At 33.8% G+C, this 19,434-nt stretch overlaps 1 protein-coding gene across 1 annotated transcript; it reads left to right on the forward strand.

Moving 5' to 3' along the window:
* Window positions 2,093-19,241, forward strand: LOC109846344 (cell differentiation protein RCD1 homolog; the record flags this gene model as incomplete). Its single annotated transcript, XM_020415569.1, has 9 exons — window positions 2,093-2,164; window positions 4,337-4,408; window positions 5,140-5,229; window positions 6,546-6,588; window positions 7,626-7,732; window positions 7,934-8,029; window positions 8,780-8,970; window positions 9,058-9,127; window positions 18,908-19,241. Coding segments are annotated over 9 exons (924 nt in total), but the record flags the coding sequence as incomplete, so codon positions are not given.

Consider the following 19,434-nt stretch of genomic DNA (forward strand, 5'->3'; position numbering starts at 1 on the left):
TTATTAATTTTCATAGATAAGGATTGTCTATGGCATTTAGAGATTCGTGCGACCGAGAGATAAGTACAAATATATTTCGTAAGGGAAAAATTCATTCATATCCTTCAAAATGAGATATAAACATTAATGAAATATGAAAATACGAATATAAATACGAAAATAAATATATAGCACCCCGAATTTAGAAAAGAATCTGCTACAAAATTGCATTCCCGACACGGCAGAATAAGCCCGCAAGAGATAGGGTGGTGAAGACTTCCACAGAACTTGATAGACTTCTTCATTGAAATGAATGGTTGTACATAAATCATGTTCATTCATTATGAACAGTCAATACCATTCCTTCTCAGAAATTGAGTGGCTAAGTAACTTAGCGATATAGTTGATCCAAATATACCTAGTCAAATGCTTGTTTTCCCGATATAATTTAACGAGCGCGCCGATAGTAGCTCTGCAACTAGTAAATACAGATTGTATATAGCACTTCAGTTTGTTGCAAAAATTATCACCAAATGTTGTAAATATCATTAGTTGCTGAAAATCAACTTCAAGTCTGTTGTTTGAATATTTGCAACATACTACAAATCCAATGTTTGGTTGAAAGAGAATTAGAAATTTGGATCCTCTTTTGTTACAAAAACGGCGTAGACAGCGAGCAGAGGCGGAGATTTTTAGGAAAATGATGAAATATAGAACGGGTATTAGAGTTCATCATCAAGACACGTGGCATAACATGCAATCTCCAGCCATCACAAGTATTTGATAATATTAAGTATCGTATTTGGTAATTGTGTAGTGAAACAAAATCATAAGCATTTATAATTAGGGGTTTTTGCTTTTAGACCCATTTGTTTACTCCCATTTATTTTTAAACCCATGTACTATTATTTATATCTTTAAGCCCAATTCACATTTTGTATTTATTTTTAAACCCAATCTTCAAAATATAAAAATAAGTGGTTTTGGGTTTAAAGATAAATACAAAAGGTGAATTGGGCTTAAAGATACAAATAATAGTACTTGGGTTTAAAAATAAATGGGAGTAAACAAATGGGTCTAAAAGCAAAAACCCCTTATAATTATATACCCAAACTTCCAAGTATTTGATAATATTAAGTATCGTATTTGGTAATTGTGTAGTGAAACAAAATCATGAGCATTTATAATTATATACCCAAACTTCCAAGTATTTGATAATATTAAGTATCGTATGCTAATCCATCTTTTGCTTAAATATCTTCATTTATTTTAGAGTTTATAATGTTTAAAAATGTTAGATTAATCGTGTTGTTATTGGAGAATAAACGTAATTACTGCTTTTATACTCTAAACTCGTCTAAAAATATTAAATTTTAATTATTTGCAATTTAATAAATAACTTTAAGATTTTAATAATTATTGTAACATTTTAAGTTTAAAATAAGACTTTAATTAATTTGAAGAAGTAGTAACATAAAACATTTTCGGCAAAAAGCAACAAACAAAGGGGTACAAAATATACATAAACAACGAACGACTACGTAATATGCGAAAACATTAAAAATTAAAGGCTATGTAACATGCGTTATCAGTAACAATAACCCGCGCATCGCAAGGGCTAAATACTATAACTATTATGTCAAAATATAACTATTTTTTGTAATTAAATATAAATTTGACTATGTTTTCTAATTGAATTTTCAATATAGTTCTTTAGAAAAATTTTCCTTAAAAGTGATTATGGATACAAGGGTATTTATCCTGGATAAATACTGTCACATCCTGCAAATATATGCAAATCTTTTCGTTAGCTATGGGAATAGAAATACAAATTTACATAATCCTATTTAAAAAAAAAATCAAAGAATTACCAAAATAAAAGATAGAACAAAAACTTGAGTACAAAACGAAAACAAAAATATCATGTAAAAAGGCAGTTGGTAGAAAATAGAGAATTAACAGTAAACAGAACGGAGACTTCTCTTCTTCCTCCTCCAGACTTCCACCTTCTCCCTCCTCTCTCTCTCTCTCTACAAAACTTTTTTACACCCAAAAAAAAAAAACAATTAAATGGCGAATCTGCCCCCATCTCTCTCCGTAAATCTCAACCACGTCGGCGGAGCAGCTCGTTCTTGACCTCTGCGATCCCGAGCTCAGAGAAAACGCCTTGCTAGATCTCTCAAAGGTCTCTCCTTTCGCATAAAGTTCGTTTCTTTTCCCCCCAGCTCATCATTACAGTGTGAAATTTGGTAAAATTCGGTTAGGGTTTTGAGCTGATTTTAGTTTCCAGTGTTTTCTGGATAACTGAACGGAGAAAGAACTATGATTTTGTGGTGGGCGAGGTTTGGGGAGAGCTGTTGCAATGTAAAGATTGCATCTTTGATAGTTTGTTTGATGATGTATAACATTGCATTGTTGATACCCGATGATCTTTTTGTTATATTGTACTATTTTTACTTCCAGTTTGTGGCCTTGCCTCCCTCTAAATACTAGCTTTCAAGTCCCTTGCCAACGGCAGTACAGCAACCCCATCTTCCCACCCACGGTCGAGCGTTGCCAGTGGTGATGCCTGTATTGCAGTGCTGGTCTGGGACTAGTCCAGTGCGAAGCCGAAGGGGTGACCCTGAGCTTGCAGCGTTTGATCAGGACTAGAGTAGTGTACAACAAGCCCCTGGACTGTGGTACCGTGGTGATACGTTAGGATCCACTTAGTACGACATAGGCTAAATGTGGAGCTGACGTGAGTTTGTTAGGGATTTGAGTTCCCCATGTCTACAATTACCTTTCAGTTGTTAGTTGCCACAATCCTAATAGAGACTCGTTTATTTTGTAGAGTAAACCTAAGATAGAGAAGGGAACACATAATGGAACCCGGGAACACATAATGGAACCCATTGCCTTGCCTTTCCTTCACATTTAGGTGGTGATGTTGTAGTTTCTTCAATTGTCTACCAAAGTATGTGCAAGTTATCCTTAGTAATTGCCCTTTTGTCTTACAATAACATACTATCATTATTTTTTATATGATCAGTTGAGGGACTTTTAATAGTGACTTAAACTCCGCGAGTGTTGTGCTTTATTGTTTATCATTTTACTACCTGTTACAGGCCAGGATAAATGAGGAGAGTTTTTGTTAGGAAACCAATGTAAAACCTAGTCGGGTCTATATGAATACTAGCAAAAAATAGAATATTCGATGAATGAGCAGATATATACTAATGGATAGGATAAGCAATGTGTGTATTCACAGGAGGGTGGAGGATGCTCCTATTGAGATCTCTTGACCTGCACAACGGTGGCCATTAAATGAATCAATTAGGAGAAGTAATAAGATTAGAGCAAGAAACACTAGATATTAGCCTAAGAAACTTGGTTAGTAACGGTTTAGAAGGACATGACAATGGATGACTTGATAGCAGCGGTGGCCCTCAATAGAACACAATGGAATAGTGCGATTCATGTGGGCAGACCCAAAAATTTGGGATAAAGGGTTTGTTTTTGTTGTTTACTTATAATAGTGAATTACAACATGCAAACTGACATAGTTAATTCTTCTTGGAAGTTCGATTAGTTTTTTGTTACAATACAATGTATAGAAATCACTTGTAGGGAATTGATTTTTATACCGAGGTATGTTACAGACGATAAGAAGGTATGCTAGTTCTGATTTCCCTCAGTAATCAGTGTCTCCAAGAAGGTGACACGATGTGTAGTTTACAATTGCGTAAACTATTCACTCCAAATACATATGACATGAAGGATACTATGGCCCCTTTCACTATACCTATTTCGGTTCTAAGTCTTTTCTATGCTTGCTTCTTTTCGTGATTCTGTGAATAACAACACAATACATAACATATTCATACACATATGATACATATATAATGAAAAAACCACTTATATAGCCATGTTCTCGTGCCTGCATTGTGGAGGTACTTTGGCCCATTGTCTGACAATCTCTGTCCATGTTGCCCTGCGGCACTCCGACACTCATGATTTCTTCTACAAATCATGAGTGGGGGGAGAATAATGTGCTACTATAATACACAGACACCGACACGAGTGCGGGTGCAGGCAGGGGACACAAAAAGTTTGTAAAAGGTGGATTATAGGGACACGACTATGTATATATGTATGTATACATATATCAAACTTAATTTGCATGTGATCATTATTGTCTTTTCATTCACATGTTATGAATTAAAATAGCTATGATATCTTTTATGTTTCTTTTGTTCTGTAGATTGTGCATCTCTTTTCGTGTATGTACTCTGGCTTATATTTACTAGATATGATTAATTATATTTTTTACATGTATGCCTTAGATGTCTATAATTATAGTACCAATTATTTACAGAAAAGGGAGATATTTCAGGATTTAGCTCCTCTTCTGTGGAACTCTTATGGTACTATCGCAGCTCTCCTCCAGGTGCATGTTTACCACATTTAATGTTTTGTCTATGTGAAAGAAAAATTTGGCAAGAAATATTTTGCAATTTCATTCGCAGCTTTTAATTAGCAGGATATTTCTCGAAGTAGTGCTAGCAGCTTCATTGTGATCTTGCTAACACACAAATATCATGTCTAGGAAATGCATTGAGATCTAATCGTATCGTGAATGTCTCTTGCTTCTCATCTTTATATCCTTCTCTGGTTAATATGATACCTGCAGCTTTGCTAATTCCTTGGTTTTGCTTCTATTGCAAGTATCCAAGTTATAGTTATATGAAAAATAGTTTGATATGTAATTCCCTTTTTCTGCCCACTCTAAAGAGTTAAGCTAGACATTTGAAATTAAGCATCAACTTACCAATATACCATGGTTATGCTCTTTTCATCAACTTACAGGAACAACAAATATTGGGTCCAAGAAATTATTCACTTTTTTCTTGGCATAAGACCATTGCTTACCTCATTCTACTCACCTTCAATCATGTTTCCCTTCAACCAATAAGTTGAACGTAATGTTTGTGAAACTTCATTGGCAATATTACAGTACTTCATTATAAAGTGTAATTAGATTATCAGTTCAACATGATGCAGGCAGTTTACATAAGGATCTATCAATAACAGTGATCTCATTGTAGATTATCTTGATAAGGGAGTTGCATTTTGGTTTCTGGTTATTAATTTCTTATAATATTCATCTATTTTCTTCAGGAGATAGTTTCAATTTATCCTGCTCTATCGCCTCCAACGTTGTCCCCTGGTGCATCAAATCGAGTTTGCAATGCGCTTGCCCTTCTTCAGGTCAACTATTATTTTACTTTGAATTTGCAATTATTTATCTCATTGTTTAATCGACTTTAATCAATCAGATATAGTGATATAACAACCTTATTTCATGAAATAATATTGCTAGTCTGCAACACAGCATGTCTTTGCAAGTGAAAATGCTCGCGATGTCTGAAAAGTATAATAATTTGGAAATGTTCTTTTATTGTCAATAACATCACTACAAGGTTCATATTATTTGTTTTATATTCACGATAAAACTTATCAAAGTGATACCATGAACGAGCATGCCTAACACGCCTCTACTTTTTGGTGCTGTGAGCAATGTTATCAAAGGCGTGCGCCTTACTATGCCTTATGCGCCATGCGATGCGGGGCAGTGTCGATGTGCCCTGCATCAAATGCGGCAGTACTTCGCAAGCAACTTGCCCTTTGCGCAGGTTACATGCAAGGCATAGCCTCATATATCCTTAGTCTTCAACGTTTCAATCTAGTCTTTATACTTGATAACTTGTATCCCAACAAACAAAATAAACCTGTTATGCCTTTTTAGTAGCTCGATTGTGGATCCTAAAATTTGCTTTGATATTAGTCTTGATTGGAAATTTGATTCGGAAAATTATGAGCTTCCCTACTATGTTGGATATATTAGCATTATGAGTTAAGACTTTATTTTGTAATTTCACAGTAGATATTATATATTGTGACATATTTTTCATGTGAAAATACATAAACATGTTCTTTCATGCTTCATTATCTATATTGAAAAATTATGTGTGAGATGCGTGCCTCGCTTCACTCTGGCGCGTGCGTCGTGTTGCACTTTGCGCATGTAGGCGTAAAGGGACTTTGCGCTCTGCATTGTGCCTCGCGCATTAATAGCACTGGCTGTAAGTATTGGTGGTATTGAGAGAGAAATTCATTAGTATCTTTGACCTTGTAAGAATGTACAGATGACAGTGGATGTAGGATATATTAAATAGCTTTAGGCTACTCTTAACCAAAGTCTACATGATACCTACTATAACTGCAGAGTGAATTGCCTTGGAAGTAATCAGATGACAGATATAAATAAAGCAAAAACTAGCTACACAAAACAAGACCATCTCATCTTTTAAGTATCAGAGGCGAACAGTCACATTTGGATTCAAGTCCAGTGATATGTATTTTCCAGTAGGATTAATATCATGCTTATTTTCTGTTGCATGTTTGCTCTTAGTGTATGATTTTTTCTAGCCCATCTATGGTTCTCTGTTAGTCATTATTTCCTTCTGAGATGCTATCAGTTTACAATTATACATTTCATAGTTTAATTGCACTTTTCTTTACAGTGTGTCGCTTCACACCCAGATACGAGGATTCTGTTTCTGAACGGTAATTGTACTATTCTTGAACTCCTACAAAGAGTTTCTTTTAAGGCAAAGTCAATCTTAGTTATCATCTAAGGTTCCAAGCCTGCACTTTTAAATTCTTGTGTCGAGGATAATTTTCACTTCTAAATTCTTATGTTAAAAAGATAAATTTTCGATCTGTTTCCACTATCTTCTAGCCCTTTATTTTAATTCAGTAGAAATATCATTAGATAGATTATGGATTTCTACGAATAAGATAGTGCATTAAGTCTCTCATTATTATCCGTTGTTGAAGGATTTTTTTTAGGGCCTGTTTGGTTATTTCCCAAAAAACCGAAAAATGGAAATGAAAAGCAAGAAATCTCAAAAAGTACAATTTTACACATTTCCATCCCTAAAACTCACCCACAACATCTAATAAAATATTATTTTTATCCAACAACTCATCCACCACATCTAATAAAATATTATTTTCATCCAACAACTCATCCATCACATCCACCACATCTAATAAAATATTATTTTCATCAACAACATCACTCAACTCATCTTATCTCATATTTAAAAATCACTCACATCATCCAATAAGATTGTGACAACTCATCTCATCTCATTAACATTTCATTTCTTTGTTTTCATCCCAAAAAGTTGTGAAAACGCTTTTCTTAATCTTGGATCACATCACCCAATAATACAATGACAACTCATCTCATCTCATCTATTTTCTTATTTTTAAGAAAGAACCAAACAAACTTTTTTAAGAAATTGGTTTCTTATAATTCATTTCCTTATTTTTTTTGCCAACCAAACAACATCAAAACAAGTTTTCTTAAAAAATCACTCACATCATCCTATAATAAGGTGACAACTCATCTCCATTTCTTTGATTTCTTCTTTTTTTTAGCAAACCAAACACTCCCAAAACAATTCTTTGATTTAATAGTTTTCCATTTCTTTGATTTCCCCTTTTTTTGGGGCAAACAAACAGGCCCTAAAGGAAATCAGCAATATGGTAGCTGTTGATTTTATAACACATATTATCCTAATTCTCTTTTGCAGCTCATATACCTCTGTATCTGTATCCTTTTCTGAACACAACTAGTAAAACAAGGCCATTCGAGTACTTGAGACTTACCAGCCTGGGAGTTATCGGTGCCCTTGTCAAGGTAACTGCACTACTATTTATCTTTATATATTTTAAGTAACATTTATAAAAAGATTAATCATTAGTGTTTTGTTTATGTAAATATTGTTTCAGCTTCTGGCTGGCATAGTTGTTGTCCTTCTTGGTATCTATGGTCTCATATTTTTGCATGTTTCAGACTATTGTGCAACAATTGATAGTATTTATTTTATTACTACCACAGGTCGATGATACTGAGGTTATAAGTTTTCTTCTTCAAACTGAAATAATTCCTCTTTGTCTGCGCACCATGGAGATGGGCAGTGAACTTTCAAAGACGGTAACCCATCAAACACATTGTACAATTATCATGGTAGAGGATTACAGTAGGGAGGTCTTTCAACTGGTCTTCTCCCAAACTTTGCAATTTCCTGCAGACACCAAATTTTAAAATTTAAATTATAGAAATATCCTTCGTGTAAAACCAGTGGCTACTTGGCCAAGACTTCAGTAGATTCCAGGCTTTTGGCTTCTGGAAATAAAGAAATTCTTAACGGATTTGAAAACTGATGATCCACCTTGAGCAACAAGATACAATGTATCTGATTACTATTAGGAGATCTAGTTAAACTCTGAGTTTATAACTTTGATTTTAATTAGGATTAAGTTGTAATCGGGTTATGATTCATGGAATTTTTAGTTCATTGTTTGGTTTATGAATTGAGTTGAGTTTAAATACCCACTGTTGCTTGGTTTGTGTTGCATAAGTAGTAGTTCATCTTCACCTTTTGAGGTTTGTAATGTAATTTATTGATCTTAAAAGTTCTTCCACTGCACAAGAACTCTGAAGTTGAGGGTAAAGGTTGATGGTTATGGTTTTATATCCTAACATACTCTCGTTAAGTATTTTTTTAATGAAAAATCCGCTTTAAATAAGTGGTTGATGGAATTATTGTCGCAAAAAAAAAGGGTGATGGAATTTGAGTCTGGGTTGCTTTCAATTGAACCAAAAATAATAAGTCATGCTGATGGTTTATATATGTTTATAATTTTATATTCTAAATTAACTTGATTTTCCTTGAGTGTTTAGGTGGCGACCTTCATTGTACAAAAAATTTTATTGGACGACGTGGGCCTTCGCTACATTTGTGCCACTGCCGAAAGGTTCTTCGCAGTTGGAAGTGTGCTTGCCAACATGGTTGTAACCCTTGCCGAACAACCTTCAACGAGATTGCTGAAGCATATCATTCGCTGTTACCTCAGACTTTCAGACAACCCTAGGTTTGGTTATTTTCATGCTTAATTTTATGTATAATAGATTGGGCTACATTTAACTATGCCATTATATATGCTTGTGAACTAATGCAGGGCATGTGAAGCGTTGCAGTCTTGCCTCCCAGAAATGTTAAAGGACGGAACATTCAATAGTTGCCTTCGAGTAAGTTTTAATACTCCACAAGGATCAAGTTTTTTTTTTCTTTTTCCAGTACACCAGTTAGTTTACTAGTTTTTTATGTGTGTTTTCACCAATACCTTGGTTTACCCATAAAATCTTCAAGTAGCTGTATTATCTTTCCTAGGGGCAAGTGATTCCCTTAAGTGATATAAGACTTAGTGCTCGATAAGTAGCTTATATTTATTTTAACCTCTCTAGGAAGTTAAATGAGCTTTAAAATACAATCCTTTGATGACTAAAATGTCCCTCAGCTTATGTACCCCCCTCTGAAAAAAACTTGCTTTTACAAAAGGATAAATTTTTAAAATAGACCCCTTTAGAAACTTATTTTCAAAAACGACACCTTTTGAAAATATTGTAACTTTACAAAATATATAATCAAAGCAAAGCATCGAGAAAGAAAATGGAATTCTAAAAGTGTTTGGTCGAAAATGGCAAAAAAACATCGAAAACTTTACGAGATTTAAAATTCCGTGAAGTTTAAGGCCTAATTAAAGCATGGGTTAGTGGGGGTAAGTAAGAAGCCACATCTTCACGGGATTTGAAATCCCGTGATGCTAAAACTTCATGGGATTTTATATCCCGTGAAGTTGCAGGCGCCAACTCTAGAGCGATGGCTCTCTAGCAATTGGGCCTACAACTTCACGGGATTTGAAATCTCGTGGAGTTGTAGGTTCCTTAAAATATGCACAGAATATGTGCATTTTTCACCTAATGAGCCTATAAATTTCACAATCCATAACCTGTTGTATATAATAAAAAATTTCGTCTCATTTACAACAATATACATGAAAATCCAACCATAAACATCAAATTTGCGGCATATATACTGAATTACAACAATATTCATAAAATTCAATCATGAATCAAAACAGTACACGAAAATCACATATATAAACAAAAATCGATCCACACAAGCAACAAATTTGAACAATCTAACCATATACATTCTTGAAATTCATAATCATACTGTAAATTTTACATACATCTTAAAAGTTCTCCCTCTTTTACCCCTCCCCCTCACTCTTCCCCCCGTCCCCGTCCCCTCTGTCTATGCTGATGAGCCTCGATGATCTGACTTCTGAGTATCCGATCGTGTATGAGGTTGAGAAGTGTCGTCTCCATCAGCATGCGCCGTACTATGAGAAGTGCCGTCTCCATCGTCACACGCTGTCCTTTGACTTGTCCTACGTCTTCGCGTGTACACTTTACCAAATTGGCTTGATTTGTCCTCACGTCCTTCAAATTCGCCGACATGATTTTTGTAGAACACATTTGTTATTCTCTATTTGATCATAATATTGAAGATCCCTAACATTGTCGGATCCTAAATCTCATTAATATGCAAGTGCATGTACAAGTTTGATCCACTAGCATATTAACTTTGCAAGAACGATTTTCTCCATGTGATATTTCCTTAATGACCTCCCATACATTAAAATTGTATCTAACAACACGAAATGATCGAGCCTGCACAATCCGATCCGCTAATTTGCCTTCAACTTTCGGCGTCAACTCCGACGGGATATTTGCTCCAAGTATGCGTCGTCTAAGGAAGAATTTATTAAGTCTGTAAAATATTTTTATAACTAATGACTGTATTGGCATATTGCGTTCTCCCCTAAGCACATTATTGAAACTCTCAGAAACGTTAGTGGTCATCATACAAAACCGTTTCCCGCCATCTTCACATAAGGCCCACCTATCGACATTGTTTGGACCCAAACTAGTCTCGATCTAATCATGTGTAGCTTGTGAAATGGACTTAATCTTTTCCCGTAGTTGTTCATAAACTAATTTTTTCATCGCACATCCAGCTTGTCAAAGAAGATCTTGAAGATGCATTTGTCCATGCTTCCTCTTGAAGTTGTCCCTAATATGTCGCAAGTAATAGTGATGTTGGTGCGACAACGAAAAAATATCGTTGGAGTGCTATTGGAATTCCTTTCATCCTATCATAATCGATCGTGTTCGCACACTAGGGATATGATATCTAATGCATGTAAAAAATCATGCCTAATTTTTCGTGTTTTTAACATTAACCATTGCAAAAGCCAAAGGAAATAAACCGTCATCTGCGTCTACTCCGGTTGTAACAAGCAAAACGCCTTTATATTTACTGTACAAGTGAGTGTCATCAATCCTAAGAATAGGACGATAATATCTGAATCCCTCAATGCAAGGTCTAAATGCCGAAAATACCTATGTGAATCATTTATCTCCGGCGTCAATAGGATCCGATGATGTTTCGTACACTGTCCTTGGATTTTCTTTTTTAAGTACTTCAAGATAATGTAGTAAGATCTCATAAGATCTTCCCCAATATTTGGATATTTTTATCATCGCCTTCCTCCGAGCATTCCAACACTTGTATGATACATCCAAGTTGGTCGCGTTATGTACTAAAATACGAATATTCTTTTGCCTTAGATCAAGATCCTCCCGTAGTTTAGGCATAATCAATCAATATATGAAAGAGGCGGACACTTGTTTATGATTCGTTTCTAATCAAGGATTGCTACATGTGTGAAGTCCGTTGTAGTGTGTTATTTTAAATTACCCGTCTACTATCACCCCTAAGCGTGAATTAAGCTTCTAAGGACATTTTACATTTCTGTCGTGATGCCCACCACTATCTTCTTCCTCACCATCTTTGCGGTAAAATCAAACTACATTATAGCTTGTTGCATTGCTTTTCGTCTACCTGAACTTGATATTTTTTTGGATGACCTACAAACGAAGCGCATGAATCAATTTATCCTTGCTTTCAAATAGATCACCCTTTCTGAATAAGAAGTCCTCACCTTGTGTATCATCATTTAAATTAGTGTCAATAGGAATACTTTTCATTGTGGAGTCATCAATCCATTATTCTTCATGAAGTTCATCGGACGACGGATCCTCCAATACGATATACTCATTGTTAAAATAACATTGGTCAATATATTGGTTGCCCCATTCATCACAATCTATCAAACGCTATGCTATTAATTTGTAAGCATCCTCTTCGTTATCATCCTCGGATTCGACACTTACACATCTTCTATCGTAACTTCTGAGAAAGACGTTATTATCTTGATGGGGAGCGTTATCATCGAAGGCATTTGAAGTGCCCACAAGCGAAGGACCGATCAAGTATTGTGAAGCGTTATCATCGAAGGCATTTGAAGTGCCCACAAGCGAAGGATCGATCAAGTATTGTGGCTGTGTCCATCCCATATCCTGTTGTGGAGACAAAAAGCTAATGGAGTCAACTTCAAGGTCCTCCAACATGCAAGAGTATACTCTGATTCACTAATTTACCCAAATTTTTGTGATGTTTTTCAATAAATAATTTCACCGAACGCTTCTCATTATACAATATTCCAATGAGACCCATATCGTAGTCATTTAAGATTTAAATGTCACTTGTTCTTTTCCCCGTAACAGGATTATTGCAAATCATGTTGAGGTGATACTCACGTGGATAGATTAATGTAAATTTGTGTAAGTCATTAACCAATACATTAAAAGTACATGATTTTGATATAAACAACGGTTTCATCACACCTCCTTCATATATAGACATATTATTCTTGAGATAGTTAATCTTCCCATTATATGAACAAAGAATTACGATTTGATCGTTCATTGTTACCTTTGAAGAGTAAAGAAATTCCAATATTAATATTACACGAAAAACACAAAAATTATTATTTATAATTAAATCCTCTAATATCGATTTTACACATCCATAATTTTTACCAAATGTCAAACCTTTATATTTTTAAGATTGCCTAATTTAAATAATTTAAGCAATATTCACTTTTAAAATTTGAAAAATATTATTCTAACTTTTACAATTTTCCCCACTATATACAAATTTCTTTATTTTTTCTTCACAAAATTCATAAAGATTTCAAAAATTATTTCAAATCCAAATTTAAACAAGTTATTAGCATGAAATAGTTAGAATATGTAAAAAATAGGAGAAAAACAAAAAAAGTTTAAAGATTTTACCGAAAATTTATCAGTGCCCTAAATTTTATATCCAACGAACTCTGGTGAATTCCGGCGCTTTTCAACCTTGAAAGAGGACGACGATGACGACGATGACAGGGGGTGGCGCTAGATGGATCTAGGGTTTGGGGGTGAAGGAGCAAAGAGAGAGAACGAGGTGGGGAGAGAAACGTGGAATGAGATCGCGTGAGGGGGAGTTAAATAGCAAGCTATGGTATTGGGCCTACCGCAACTCCACGGGATTTCAAATCCCGTGAAGTTGCAGGTCCAATTGCCAGAGAGTCATCGCTCTCTGGAGTTGGCGTTTGCAGCTTCATAGGATATGAAATCCCGTGAAGTTTTAGCTTCACGGGATTTTAAATCCCATGAAGATGTGGCTTCCCCACTTACCTCCACTAACTCATGCTCTAATTAGACCCTAAACTTCACGAGATTTTAAATCCGGTGAAGTTTTTGATGTTTTTTCACCATTTTCGATCCAGTTTCAGCCAGGTGACTGAAACTGGGTCGAAAATGATGAATATTTTTAAAAAGGGTCGTTTTTTGAAAATAAGTTTGTAAAGGGGTCTATTTTGAAAATTTGTCCTTCACAAAAGCATAGGTTACCTCCGACACTGACGGTTAGGTTCCGTTTGGTTGGTTTCCTAAAAACCAAGAAAATGAAATCGGTACATGGAAATCAATAAAATAATATTTTCATCCATTTCCATCCCTAAAACTCACACACAACATCTAATAAAATATTATTTTCATCCAACAACTCATCTCCTTTCTTTTAAAAATAAACAAACACAAAAAATGAGTCACATCATCCAACTCATCTCATCTTATTTTTAAAAATTACCCACATCATCCAATAATATTGTGACAACTCATCTCATCTCATTAAAATTTCCTTTCCATCAATTTCCTAAAAAAAATAAGAAAATTAATTTTCTTAAGTATGAGTCACATCATCCAATAATATAATGACAACTCATCTCATCTCATTTATTTTCTTATTTTTAAAAATGAACCAAACACAAGAAAAGAACCTATTACAGGAAATAGGTTTCTTATAATTCATTTCCTTATTTTTTTAGCCAACCAAACAACATCAAAACAAGTTTTCTTAAAAAATCACTCACATCATCTAATAATATGGTGACCACTCATCTCATCTCATCTCCTATTCTTTGATTTTCTTCTTCTTTTAGCCAACCAAACAACCTCAAAACAATTTTTCTAGGAAATAGGTTTCCTATTCTTTGATTTCCTACTTTTTTTTGCCAAACGAACAGGCCCTTAGATACTCTCTTCATTTATTCCCTGCCCTAGCAGGAGGGGGTATATGCATCTCTTAATGGTTTGAAGGGCATTTCAGTCATCAAGGGATCAATTGCAGAATCTCTTAGGATTTGAGAGACATGAGTAATTTCAAAGATTTGTGAGACTAGTACGGAATTATTGAAGATATGAGGGGGGACCAATATCTAGTTTGTTACTACAAGTCTTGAAGAAATCTAGTTTTGGTTTTGCAGCGTTAGAAAGTTTGGTGTGTGTGAAGATAAAATCATTGTGATAGCCTTTTACTATAAATTGTAAATAATTCCTCATTATAGTTTCAGTAGCATTTATTGGTTCTGAACTTGTCTATTAGAGGCCTTCTGTTTCCATGCACTTGGTGCATTTTGCAATGAAAAGTAGGACACACAAGCTTAAAATCCTAGATTGCTATTGAATGGTTGTTTGTTTGTAGCTTTTCATGCCACGAACTTGGAGCTACCACAATAATAGATGCATCAAATGTGATTCCTTAAAATTTGGCTAATTTCACACAAATTTGTTATTTAAGTCACATATTCTCAACAAAATACATGTGCAACCAAACAAATTTTAGTTGGACTTCTATCCCTCATGTAAATACACTTAAATATCCATTACAAACAAATAAGATTTTGAATTTTGAATTTTCAAGATCCATGGCATGCATCAAAATACAATTCACTAGCCAAACAGCCCCTTAGTGCTTGTCAAGTTTGGAATTAGCATTTTAAGAAGGAAAAATTGTAGATGATTCTTCTTTTATTGGATCTAAAATTTTTGTCGACCCAAGAATACATTAATGTTGTAGGCATTCACTGATAAGTTAAGCAAAACATTGACAAAAAAGGAGCGGAAAGAGACTAGATGCCTTAAGACAAATTCTTCAGGATATTGAAGGAATTGTGCATGGTGGGTTGATTTGGATGGAGAAATGTTGTCTATTTAATTATAGGTAGCAACAATATTAAGCTAAATTTGACAATTCTAAAATAGGATTGAGTTTGAATTGGTTTTCCTTGACTATGGTAGAGTTGGTCCATGTAGGGGATGATTTAAAAACGAATTAGTCTTAAGAGTTAGAGAGAGAAAAAAACTAGTTCAAATTTGATCCAAGTTTTATTAAACTAAAAACTAGTTTTGGGACCATACTTGTATCCATTGGTGCTGCTAGACACGCAGAAGGGAGATTTCTAGATCTTTGGAATCCTATTTGACATTGGAAATATTGGTCAAATGTTGCTTTAGAAAAAGGATAGCCAAGCATAGGTATTCATGGCCAAATATGGTATGTTGGTCAAGATTGGGTATTGGTGCATATAGTATGGAGATTTGATCAAGGATTTTTTTAGAGACAAGAAGAAGATTAAACCATCAACATGCCTTATGTGCAAATACTACAAAAACAAAAGTAGAAACTAATACAAAAAAAAAAGCGTATGGATGTAGTTTAATTTTATTCAATAAAAATATCAACTAATGTCCGATGTTTTTAATTGTAAGAATCAATATTGATAACAAGGTAGTTTAATTTTATTCAATGAGAATGAAGGACAACTTTTTTCCATGAGAAACAGGACACATGAAGCATGAGGTACAAACGCTTTTGATCGATCACATCCCCTACATTATTATTACTTATTGCAATTAAGTTTTCAAAATCCGCAACCATTGATTCTTCCACCTGTAGAGAAAAGATAAAAAAATAAAAAACGTAACTTCAAATAAATAGTATAAAATTTCATGAATTAATCAAATTATTCATATAACCTGCACAATATAAATGACTGGGAATAAGAACCAAACCTTATCTTAGTGTACAAATTCATAAATGAATAATTTGATTAATTTTTCATAAATATCTCAGTGTACAAATTTCATAAATAATATCCGATATCAGAATCATACCCTATCAGTATATGATTTGATACTTGAGACGATCAAATCATCGTCACCTATCACCTTTCTAAAATATCAAGCCATTTGAAAAACAAGCAAGTTTCTTCTCCTACATCAAATACATTCAAATACCATTTCATAACAAAATAGTCAAACATAGTAGCTAAATATTTAAAAAAAAGACCTACTAGGTATTCCTTCTGAATTCATTGTGATTATTTCCTAATGAGGGAGCGTCTTTGATAGAGTTGTTATTAGCTTTTAAATAGGAATGAAGGCGGTTGTTGGCTTATTGGAAGAGCTTGGTGCATGAACAATTTTCTCCATTTTGCCTTGATGATGTATCCTTTTCTAAAATATACTGATAAAAATAGTAAATGTAAAAAAAAATTGCAATGCAAAAGTTACTAATAATGTAACAAATTTACACTTTTATTTTTCTACTTTGATTTGATATATCCATGCTAGAGGTATATATTATGGTATTATTCTCTACGCTATTGAAAGTTTCAAACAAACTAATTATATAGTACTGGAAGTATATATCGAACAAATATAAGACAACAATGTATCATTCTAATTAGGTAAACATACAATTTAAGTAAATTTACAACAAATCAAGCTACCTAGCATATTCTGACAATAGAATTGAGTTTAATTCTAACAAGAATAAGCAAGAGATAAAAAAGAGAACATTAGAAGCTACAGAGTTTATGTTCTTTCTCTTTTTCTATATCCTTTGTTGAATGTATTGTAGATGGCACTGAGAGACGGTATAAACTAATGATATTTATAATACAAAGTTGTTGCATAATTGATATGCTAAAGGTACAAAATCATCCCTCAAGTTTCAAAATAAGGACCCCCAATAATTAGTTTCTAAATTTGGTATAATGTTCATGCACTGATTTCATATATGTTGTTCGTATTTTGTATCTAACATATTATATTTCATCCATTAATACTTTTCAAGTAGTATCTAAACAAATATTTTTAGCAAATTAATTACATGCAATATGCATCTCTATTACATGATATACTTGTGAAGAATATTTAAAGATAGATGTTCCATGTTAATTGTAATATCTAAACAAAAGAGGAGATGAAAAAAGAAACAAATTACGGGCTTAATATACTAGAATTTTCTTCGTGAAAATTAATATTGGTTAACTACTATATGAAAGATATAGGTTTTCTATGTTTGCGTTGCTTGATTTATATGGAGAATAGATCTATAACTCAAAAGTTGGATGCCTATAGAATCACATCTTGACTGTAGAGGTGGAGAATAATTTCTTCCTTTTGCTAAAGGATGAAGGGGAGTTATGGGCTAGGTAGGAAAAGACTACGTGGGGAGATCAAGCAAGTGCGGTGCGCCGGTGGTGGGTGTAACGCCCAAGCAGTTCAAATTCAAGGGAGGGAGGGAGAGATCTGTTTGTAAACTTTGCATTTTTTAAGGGCCAGTTTGCAACTAAAAATTTCTCAGGAGTTGTTTGCAATTTTTTTATTTTTAACGGGACAATTTAAAAAATTCCGATTTTTAAGGATGTGTTTCAAATTTTTGGACTTTAAAGTGGGATCCTTGCAATTTAAAAAAATTTGAGGTTCTATTTTTGGTAATTTTGGTATTTTTGTAGGCACTATTTTCGATGGGGCTATTGGTAATGTTCAGATTTTAAGGGACTGATATGTAATTTTTAAAAATTTTAGGTTTTTTTTAATCTTTAGATTTTTAAGGGAGTTGTTTGTAATATTATATTTTTATGGGTGTTGTTTGCAATTTTGGGATATTTAAAGAGGTTAGCAATTTCGGGACTTTTAATGAGGTTTTTGTAAATTTTGCATTTTTTTAAGTTCAAGTTTTCAGATTTTTTGGTGGTTGATTTACAATTTCAAAAATTTTGAGGGGTTGATTTTATAAATTTCTTATTTTAAGGTTGACACTTTGCAGATTTTATGGGGATGGTTTTTGTAATTTTCAGATTTTCAACGACTGATGTGCAATTTTCATATCTTTAAGGATTCGTTTTTGCAATTTTAGACTTTTGGAATTGTATTTTCAAATGTTTTAAGGATGGCTTTATAATTTTCAGATTTTTAAGTGGACAACATAAGTGGAAGATAATGAGGAACAAGTAGAGAAACTGCGACGAGTTCAGTGACAAGATTTGAAATAGAAATGATGCAGATTTAGTGGCCATTTTGTATTCTCAGTTTAAGAAGATCAGTTCAGTTCCAATTTGTCAAATATTTTTGTATCGGAACACTGAAATTGTCTGTTCAATTCTAGGAATTGAAATAAAATTTATTTACCCAAACATGCCATAAAGACATTCGTAGGTTCTCATGCGACTAATTAGTTTTAGTCGTCCGGTATTTTCTGGAAATCTGATATTTAAAACCTTGGATGCTATATTCATACATGATTTCCCATCTAGTTTCCCCCCCCTTATATATCCTGAAAATACTGGCTTCCATATCGATAGCAAGGGGTTCAGGGTTTTGAGTCTCTCTTTCCATATATCGCTGATATCATCTCATAGCGCGCAAAACTGACTGCAGGATGATCCAGCGACTCGGAGATGGCTTCAGCAGTTGCTGCACAACGTAGCCGGAGGGAATCTGCGAGCATATGATGGCCAACTAACAGTGGGAAAAAAAAAATCTCGAAAATATACGCTACATCATCAACGTTGTGTTGTTATTTTTTTTTTCCCAGTGTTATTGAAAGTGCTGTGTAGTTAAAGCTGTTTCGGTTATTTCAGTGTTAGGTGAAACTGTGTAAGTTTTTACGCGGTGTTCTGTGATCTGTTTGTGTCATGGAAACAAACAAACGGACGCACTAAGTTTTATGCACGTGGTTAAATACCATTATTAAGTATTTTTTATTTATTTTTTTATTAAAATTTGTCAGTTTCATTTTGATAGTTTTGCTCACTTATGTCTCTAAGCTTTAGCATTGTGATTATGTATTTTCTTTGATGTTGGTTTGAATTGGTTAACGTCGAATTTAAATTTTTATGTTGATAATTGAATTGATAGGAAATAAATATAATCCAAAGTCACTTTGGATTTTCATGTTTTTTGGA

The sequence above is a fragment of the Asparagus officinalis genome, chromosome 6, assembly GCF_001876935.1.
Source record: "Asparagus officinalis chromosome 6, Aspof.V1, whole genome shotgun sequence".
Lineage (NCBI taxonomy): Eukaryota > Viridiplantae > Streptophyta > Magnoliopsida > Asparagales > Asparagaceae > Asparagus > Asparagus officinalis.